The 10,473-nt window shown below is 30.3% G+C and overlaps 1 protein-coding gene across 1 annotated transcript; it reads left to right on the plus strand.

Annotated features, from left to right (window-relative positions):
• The first annotated feature begins 4,474 nt into the window (after nt 1-4,474).
• On the plus strand, nt 4,475-9,971 carry LOC145976751 (uncharacterized). The gene has a single exon (XM_083108105.1). It carries the CDS (start codon nt 4,527-4,529, stop codon nt 9,915-9,917), a length of 5,391 nt encoding a protein of 1,796 aa, XP_082964231.1. The 5' UTR covers nt 4,475-4,526; the 3' UTR covers nt 9,918-9,971.
• The last annotated feature ends 502 nt before the right edge of the window (nt 9,972-10,473 follow it).

Below are 10,473 nucleotides of genomic sequence, written 5' to 3' on the forward strand. Positions count from 1 at the left end.
TTAAATATTGCAGGATTTGCTTATACAGGGTGAGCCATTTTAATTAACGCACGCAATTATTTCGGAAACAAAGTATTTTAGAGAAAAATGTTTCAGACAAAAGTTTTATGGTTTCGAGGGGGCCATAAGATGGTATCATTGGTTTGACATTGAAGAGTCATTTGAAGGTCACGTGAAGGTCACTTCAATTTTTTTAAATGGAACACCCTATATATTTTTGCACACTCTTGTAGCTTATCTCGAGAGCTTTCCAAAACACTATAATTAAGTATCTTTTCGTTAAGTACTTTCTGAGTTATGAGGCTTGAAATAATTTCTTAATTTTACATAAACCGTAAAATATCTTGTAAAATATTCATTTTTCGATTATCTTACCTTAATACTTTTACGTACAAAATAATGAGAGGAATCAATTGGTCTAAAGAAAACACATAGTTGTTTTGAAGAAAAAATATGTAATTTGCAATTAACAATTCCATATTTTTTCTTAAAAACAACTATGTGTTTTCTTTACACTAATTGATTCCTCTCATTATTTTGTACGTAAAAGTATTAAGGTAAGATAATCGAAAAATGAATATTTTACAAGATATTTTACGGTTTATTACGGTTTATGTAAAATTAAGAAATTATTTCAAGCCTCATAACTCAAAAAGTACTTAACGAAAAGGTACTTAATTATAGTGTTTTGGAAAGCTCTCGAGATAAGCTACAAGAGTGTGCAAAAATATATAGGGTGTTCCATTTAAAAAAATTGAAGTGACCTTCACGTGACCTGCAAATGAACTCTTCAGTGTCAAACCAATGATATCATCTTATGGCCCCCTCGAAACCATAAAACTTTTGTCTGAAACATTTTTCTCTAAAATGCTTTGTTTCCGAAATAATTGCGTGCGTTAATTAAAATGGCTTACCCTGTATAAAGAAGTGTGGCTATATTCTTCTGGTAATTCGTCAAGTAATCATTTCACATTACTTTTTATACATTTGAACCCTATCTACATACCTTTATTAAATAATATATTCCATAAATATTCTATGATTTTTATTGTTTAAAATTATTTCGTAAAGCATGTATTATACAAGTTATTTTGCATATGTAAAAGTATATACATTAATAATTTATGTCTAACAAATAAATACTATATACAGATGCAATGTGTTTGTAAATTTAATTTTGCAAATATATTTTACTAAGATAATTTGTCATATTGTTATAGTTTTATCGAAATACTATTTAGAAATTAAATGTGCAAATAGTTATAAACATTTTTTAAAAGATCAATATTTTTATATCTATTTTTATAAATATATCTCTATAATTGCAAATCTTAAATTTCATACAATTTCAATATATTTAAATATACAAAAAAAAAGTAATAGCTTCATTATCTTAAAAACAACTTCCTGTAATATTTAAATTCATAAATTATAATGAATTTTAAATCTTACATATTTTAGAATTAAATAATGTTAAAATAATTATTAAAATAATTATTAAAATAATTTTAAATTGCACATACATTTGCTTGTTGCAAAATTTATTGCAAAATTAAATTTCTATATATTGGATATATTTTAAGTGATATAACTTATGAATTGGATATTTAAAGTATTGATTAAACCTTCAGCCGTTGCGCACGATCTTTAACAAAATACAATACTTAATTGTTTAATCTTTTCGATATCTTTCTGGCAAAAACTCAGTTTTTTGCGAAACGAGAATGTACCGTTTAATTCATTAGGAGCTCTCAAAATTCCACGTGATTCGTGAAAAATCGCACAATTGAAGGATTAAAAAGAGATATGTATTTTATTTTTATTAAGGAAGATGTTGAAAATGTGATATACTGTACAATACTGAAATTTATATAGGGTGTTACGCAGGTTTTTTCACTTTTCTTCGTTGAGAATAGAGGTAAGTATAAAATTTTATTTTTTAACTTATTTTATATAAGGCTGCTGTGCGCCTATAAAGAACGGCTGCTGTGCGGTATTATAGAGCTGCTGTGCGCCGTTATAGAGCTGCTGTGCGCTCATAAAAGTGGCTGCTGTGCGCCAATAAAAGGCTGCTGTGCGCCTATAAACAACGGCTGCTGTGCGCCGTTATAGAGCTGCTGTGCGCTTATAAAAAGTGGCTGCTGTGCGCCAATAAAAGGCTGCTGTGCGCCGTTATAGAGTTGCTGTGTGCTCATAAAAAGGTGTTATACATAAATAAAACTAATATATATAAAGTTTTTATAAAGTCTATATAAAGTTGTTGTTTGTATAAAAAACGTTTACTTTATATATACAAAATGTCTGTAAAGATAAACAAACAAATAGTCTTAATGCCTAGAGAAAAAGATATAATTATTCGAGGCAATTGGTTAACTGACATTCATATGGAACATTTTGGTCATCTTTTACAAAATTGTTCAGATTATACACCTGTCGAAACCTGGCGAGTGCAGTGTCTTGATACTATTCAATCTATGCCAAAAGATAAAAATCATATTCAAATATTGCATAGTTCATCAGGTCCGTTTGACGGACATTGGGTATGTAGTTACTATAACACAAAATATATATTTATTTATGATTCGTTAAATTCTAAAAGACTGCATAAGCATCATGAACAATTTTTAAAAAGATTATTTCCAACATATGACTTTGAGAAATGTCTTGTTAGATTTCCTACTGTGCAACAACAACCAAATGGTAACGATTGTGGTGTTTTTGCAATAGCATTTGCGATTTCATTATTATTTAATATTAAACCTGAAAGAGTAAAATATAATCATAGTTTAATGCGTTCACATTTGATAAAAATTTTTGAATCAAATATAATTGAACATTTTCCTCAAGATCCACGATATGTTCCTCAAAAAGTGCTTCCATTAGCAATAGTAAAATTCAGAGAAATAGAAGCTGCTCGTGCTCGTAGTATACGGCAATATGAGACTGAATCACAAAAAGAAAATCGGTTAAAAAAACTTGCTGATATTCGTCGATCTAAGAAAGAATTAACCAATAATTGCATGAAAACACAATCCCTTTCAATCAAATGTACAAATTTGGAGAATAGCTGCGCTAAACAGCAACATCAATATACAAAGGATGAAACTAAGCAACAAAAAGAAAATCAGTTAAAAAAACTTGCTGATATTAATCAATCTAAGGAAGAAATAACCAATAGTTGCATGAAAATACAATTGCCTTCAATCCAATATACAAATTTAGAAAATAGTAGCGTTAAACAGCAACATCAATATATACAAGATTTAGAAAATAATCGTGCATTAAAGCGGCGTCAAAATCAACAGAATTTAGAAAATAATCGCCTTAAGAAACGATGTCGATATCAACAAGATTTAGAAAATAATCGTACTAAACAGCGACAGCGATATCAACAAAATTTAGAAAATAATCGCCTTAAGAAACGATGTCGATATCAACAAAATTTAGAAAATAATCGCCTTAAGAAACGATGTCGATATCAACAAGATTTAGAAAATAATCGTACTAAACAACAACAGCGATATCAACAAGATGTAGAAAATAATCGCCGTAAGAAACGATGTCGATATCAACAGGATTCTGTAAGACAATGTGAACAAAAACGCATACGTTATTCTATAAACTTTCAGCGTGAACAGGACAGACAAAAAGCATTAGATTCTAATCGCAAATGGCTTTATAACAAACGATATTATCAGAAAAATAAAAAATCTGCAATAAAAAATAACGATGTTGGAAAAAAAATTATAAAAAAATATGAAAAGTTTTGGTCGAAAAACACCATAAAACTTCAGCATTCTTTAGAAACATTTACTAAAAATATTGTTGAGAAACTCGGTATTAAAAATCATATCGAAAAACGATTAAAAGCCGAAAAAATCGTACGTTGGTGTATGCATGTTAGAAGAAGTTATCTTCGTAATATTTACAAAATGTTATCTTTGATTAAAAAAAAAACAGAAGTAAGTTTGACTCAAGCCGTAAAATGTTCCACAGTTGAAGAGAAATTAGATGTTTTATGTGGCGAATCGAGCCATACAGCCTCATCTGAAAACTATTTTATTGATTCTACATATCGTCATGTAACTTCAAAGGAAACTTTGGTAATGAATGCAGAAGAGAAAGTAGGAAATCTACCGTTAATAAAAACTGCATTGGAACCTTTGGCAATGAATGCAGAAGGACAAGTAGTAAATATATTACCGTTGATAGAAATAGAAGCGAAAAAATCGTGGTCGTGCAATACTTCATGTAAAACTGACGATCCATTTTTAATTAATCGTTATCAGAAATTTCTTGAAACTATAAATACATGTACTTTAAAGAATGTACCCAAATTGATAGAAAATATTCATAAATGTACTATGAAAATTTCAAATGAAAAATTGGGCCATACGCGTAGCTGCCATATTGATTTAACACTTTGCGAAGGAATGTTTCTTCCAATTCAACTATTATCGCCTCATTTTCCACGAGTAAGATATATTAAACGTTTAATTTATCAGCTTACAGATTTTTATCGAAAGATGGATAATCTGGATGAAGCATTAACTCATGCTGATTTAAACACATTAAATGAAATTGTAACTTCTGCACAAGAAAAAGCAGATATGTACAAACATCAACAGGCAGATACAATTCTGAGCGATGATGATATTATTTTTAAATATCATCAAGCGTTTAAGGCCTTGGTTAAGCGGTCAACAGACACACCACGGCATGCTTGCGTATCATGCGAAAAATTGTGTTATAAGAAAAATGTTTCTGAAGTCAATATTCTTCGAGAACAAATAAATATTCAAAGTTGGAGAGGTTTAATGGCACATATACAACAACAAGAAAATAATGCGCAATATATATGTACTTATTGTGCAGGTAAATTTCGTAAAGGCTTAATGCCTGCGTATTGCATCTTGAATAATCTCCTTACAAATGATGTACCCAAAGTAATATCATCTCTTAATACATTTGAAAAAATGATTATACAGAGAGCTAAAGCGTTTCAAACTGTCGTCAAAATGGGAACTGTTATTAATAAAAAGTTGCCTCAAAGGCAAATGGTACAAAAAGTTAAAGGTAGAACATTTCATTTACCACTTCCGTTACAGGAGACGTTGAATAAATTATGTTTGAATACTGACCCAATAAATATTAATAACGAATTATATATTTTAGTTAGAGGTATTCCGACCAAATCAAAGATTATTTGGGAAGAGATGGTTGATGTTAAAAAAATATTTGACGCTTTAACGTGGTTAAAGCGCAACAATGCTTTATACTCCCAAATTATACTGCCAAATGATCATAATGAATTAAACATTTTAGAACAATTAAAAAGTTCAGAGTTTCAAATGGAAGAGACAGAAGCGACATTAGGTGACGAATCTGACAATGAGTCATTAAATAATCTGGTAGAAGAAACGAAAAATGATGTAGAAGTTACATTAGACGATCAGCAGAAGGCAATGTTAACTCAAGTTACTGATGAAAATGACGGCTATTATGAACAATATACTATTTATCCCTTATATGAAAAGAAAGCAAATAAAACTTCGACAGACTTGTATCAAATGATAAAAATTCAGAATGCGCCTTTGGATAATCGTGAAAAAGATTTAGATTTAATGTGTTTTCCAGATTTATACCCTTTTGGTATTAATGGACAACATGAGATTAGGGAAGTTAAACTTCATGATCATGAATTTATTAAATGTCGTTTGACATCTAAACATCCACAGTACAGATTAAATCAACAATACTTATTTTATTTGTTGAATAATGCGAATATGCGTCAGTTAAGCCGTGGAATTTATCATAAATTGAATGTAACTAATCCTCAAGTTCGTTATACGGCTGCAGAGTATTTAGAAGCAATGTCAAAAGAACAGTTGGAATCTGATCTAACAACAATATTTTCCACACTTCGAAATACGGAACAATATTGGCGTAAACCGAGAAGTAATTTAAGGTGTATGACGCAGCATTACGGACCTGCGACATGGTTTTTAACACTAAGTCCGAGTGAATGGTTATGGGAAGATTTGGGTGAATATATTCGTGAAGTAAATGGATGGCATGATGCTTCCTTATCCGTTAGCGTACTTGTTGTTAAAGATTCTGTATCAACGTCCAGGTTTCTCGATAATAAATTTCGGGCAATGCTTGACTTCATTAGCTCCAAAGATCATCCAATTGGAGAAGTAACGCACTATTTTTGGCGACGAGAATACCAAGGTAGAGGTATACAACATTTCCACTTATTAATTTGGATTAAAAATGCACCGATTTTTGGTGAATCTACAATTGAAGAAGTCTCCAAATTTATTTTACAATATATAAGCTGCAAAATGCCAGATGAAAATATTTCACCATTATTGTATAAACGTGTTGATACGCATCAGCGACATAAACATAACGATTATTGTCTTCGCTCTAAAAAAGTAGGACGTAAAGTTATTCGTCGGTGTCGTTTTGGATTTCCTCGTCCCGTTACTGAAACTTTCAATATGAGAGATGTGGCAACTTCGATAGCAGGTAGAAAACAATTGAAACATAAAAGTAGGCTTTATGATCTTCCTCGAATGGATAATGAAGTTAATATTAATGATTATAATCCTGTTCTTCTTACTGCATGGGAAGGTAATATGGATATACAATTTATTGGTGAAAAATCATCGCTTCTTACTTGGTACATTACTAAATATATAAATAAAGCGGGAAAATGTGAGTTGTCTGATTCTGTTCTTAATATTGAAAATAATAAGAACAAATCATTAGCAAGTCGTCTTTGGAATATGGGTTTGCGATTTATGAATAATAGAGAATGTGGAGCTCTAGAAGCTGCTGATACATTGTTAAGTATTCCTTTGTATGGAACTGATCGAAATACAACTATCAAATGGTTAGATGTTAACCAAATACGACGTAAAAGAATAAAAAACTGCAAGGAAATTGAAGCTCTTGATCCTGAATCTATAGATATATTTTATCCATCTTTAGTAGATGATCTTTATCCACATAGACCAAATGAACTAGAAAATATATCTCTTTATGAATTTGCGCAGTGGTATGATATCTCGAAGATCAAACCTAAAAATAAGTATGTTGAGTATTATAAAATAGATAATGGTAAATATCTTAAGCGACGACAGCGTGGATATCTTATTGATCATTATAAAGTTAATGTTAATACACAACCAGAAAATTATTTCTTTTCGTTATTACTTATGTTTAAACCATGGCGAAAATTAGAAGATCTTAGAAACGGAGACGATACTTATGCCGAATCGTTTCACAAAGAAAAACTGCATCTTGTAGAAGCGTTGCGATATCATGAAAAATTAGAAGAATTGCAAAAAGCATTTGAAACCGCAAAACAGTTAGTTCAGCAATGCCTAGACGACGATTTACAAAAACAACAGTCTCAGGATGATCCTGAAAATCCGATAGGTGTTCAAAATATAGAGGCTGGTGAAGCAATGCAAGATTTTAAAGATCTTGGTGATAAAGCAGTTCGCGAAATTGATGTATCTGAAATGATAGCAAAATTAAATGCGGATCAAAAACGTGTATTCGATAAAGTTATCAATACTGTAGAGTCAGATGAATCAGTATTACGATTATATGTTAGCGGAGAAGGTGGTACTGGAAAAAGTTTCTTAATCAAGACTATTAAATGCTGGATAAAACAAAATCTCAACAAAGATACTGCTGTAGCAGCACCTACTGGTATAGCAGCATTTAATATAGATGGTTTGACAGTTCATAGATTGCTTCAATTACCCGTTGAACATGGTCATACTCCTAAATATAAACAACTATCTGATCATGTATTGAAAGTTTTACGAGCAGATCTTAAAGATGTTATTCTTTTTATAATTGATGAAGTGTCAATGATATCTAATTTGACTTTAATGTATATACATCTTCGATTGTCTGAAATATTTGACACTAGTGATTGCGATGATGGTTGGTTTGGTCGAAAGCATATTCTTTTATTTGGAGACTTGCTTCAACTACCTCCTGTACGAGATGATCCTATTTTTAAACATTTATCAAATGAAAAAATTGCTAAATATCTTAGTTCCTTAAATGCGGTTAATTTATGGACTACATTATTTGACTATGATGAATTGACAATTAATATGCGCCAGCAAGGAGATGACTCTTACCGCGAGTTATTGTCGAGAATTCGTATCGGTTTACTAACAAAATCTGATTGTAAGATTCTGGAAAATAAAAAAATTTCTTTTAAAGCTGATTCCTTCGAATCTAGATTAAATGAGTTATGTACTTTCATTAACAATCTGTCATCAGACACCGTTTGTTTACTACCCACTTGTCATATGTGTGATGTTCTCAATGATGCAATGTTAAGCCGCATTGTTTCTAAAGAAATAATATTAATTGCTGAAGACACGATTGACTGTATTTCATATGTAAAAAAGAAAGTATTAAAAGTATTATCAAATAATGATGATGATAATTCTAGAACAGCTGGGCTTTCGAAAAAAATTATAATTAAAATTGGAGCGAAAGTTATGATACGGCGTAATATTGATGCTAGTTTGGGTCTTGTAAACGGTACAATTGCTAAAGTGATTTCAGTTGTACAAGATAATGATTACGTAGAAAAGATCAAACTTCTTTTACCATCAGGTTTAGAATATTTAATTGAAAGAGTAAGTGTTAAATTTGAGGTAGTGGATAGAGCGTACGTTGTCAGAAAACAATTTCCATTATCTTTGAGTTACGGCATCACTATTCATAAAAGCCAAGGATTAAGTTTGCAAAGTGCTATTATGGACATTGGTAACTCTGTATTTAATTGTGGCCAAACTTACGTTGCATTATCGCGAGTAACATCTTTAGAAGGATTATATTTAATTAACTTCGATCCTTCATCGGTAATAGCTAGCGAAGACGCAATTATTGAATATAATCGTCTAAAACAGATACACAAACCAAAAGCAGAAATTATTGCCATGTCAAAGGAACAGTATTACAAAGTGAAAGATGTTTTATGGGCGTTACCAAAAGTAGTTGCTTCTGTTCAAAAATCAAGTTTAGATCAAAATGTTCGACAAAGTACTGCTTGGGTCATGCATGGTTTCCAAAATACAGATAAGGTTTCATGCTATGCAAATGCAGTATTACAGTGTTTATTGAATTTAAATGCCATTAGGCAGCAATTGTCCAATTGTGATAAATCAGATGTTTTACGTGTGTTAATGCATCGATATGAAAATGGAATATGTAATCTAAATACATACGCAATACGACAATGTTTAGGAGAATATTTTTCAAGTCCCGTAAAACGAAATGCATCTGATTTTTTTATGGCTCTTTGCGAAAAATATGATTGTATAAAAAGTTTGGTGAGGCATCAAATAACTTCTATTAGACGGTGTAAAATTTGTGATAATACAAAAACTATTGTTGATAATAATATTATTATTTCTGTTCCTATTAATAACTTGAAAAAGAAAAGTTATAATCTTAATGATTTGTTAAATATTACGTTTTCACATTGGTGTCAGTCGCATAATGAATCGTGTGAATATTGTACTGAAAGTAATATAATATTAAAAAATGAAATAATATTGACAAAAGAGATAGTTGTGATTCGTTTAATATTTTTATCACAGGATAATAAATTAATGAAAGCAACACACAACTTTAATTTGAGTGCTATTCCAACAACTAAAGTATTAATAGATAGACAGTTGTATAAAGTGATGAATGCTATATTTGATCATGGCTCAAGTATCGATGAAGGTTATTATATAAGTATGTGCAGAGAAGGAACATCTAATATTTGGATCGAAGCTAATGATGCTCAAGTTAAAAAAAGACAGTGGCCTAGAGGTGCTAAAAATGTTTACTTACTTTTTTTACAGAAGATGGCTAGTAAATAATATATATCGAAAGTTATAAAATAAAGAAGCAGTTAAAAAATTCTTTATTAAAAATATATTTATGTAATATCTAACTTGTGATTAATATTTAATTATTTAATAATTGTATTTCGATCAGTCCCATATAAAAGAATGTTGTAATGTATCAACAATAATTTCGTGAAGACTGCTTCATATTCTGCATTATTTATGAACTGTGAAAAAATATTTAGGTAAGTTGCCAACACTACCGTGTCTCTTGATAATTTGTCTTTATTTTCCTTACTATTAAAAATAGAATTAAATAACTCACTTTTTCTCCGTTCCATTTATATATTCAATGATAAATTAGATAAGCAAAGCAACGATTATTCATTAATGGATTTATAAGTATTAATTGTGAATAATAAATGTAGATTTCTAATGACATATTGATTTGTAATTATCCGTTATTTTTGCAATAAGAATAGCAAAGAAGTTTGAAGGATCTGAATATCTATATAGTAAGCAAAGAGGACCGTCGAATTTTAATGAAATATGACGGGGGTGGTGGCGGGTTCTTTGCTCATTTATTTAA

Source organism: Camponotus vicinus, unplaced genomic scaffold, assembly GCF_025532165.1.
Source record: "Camponotus vicinus isolate PSW18456_S1 unplaced genomic scaffold, iyCamVici1.0 SCAF_9, whole genome shotgun sequence".
Lineage (NCBI taxonomy): Eukaryota > Metazoa > Arthropoda > Insecta > Hymenoptera > Formicidae > Camponotus > Camponotus vicinus.

Bases quoted from the DNA above. Each gene is read 5' to 3' on its own strand.
- LOC145976751 (XM_083108105.1), top strand. From the start codon at position 4,527: ATGGATAATCTGGATGAAGCATTAACTCATGCTGATTTAAACACATTA.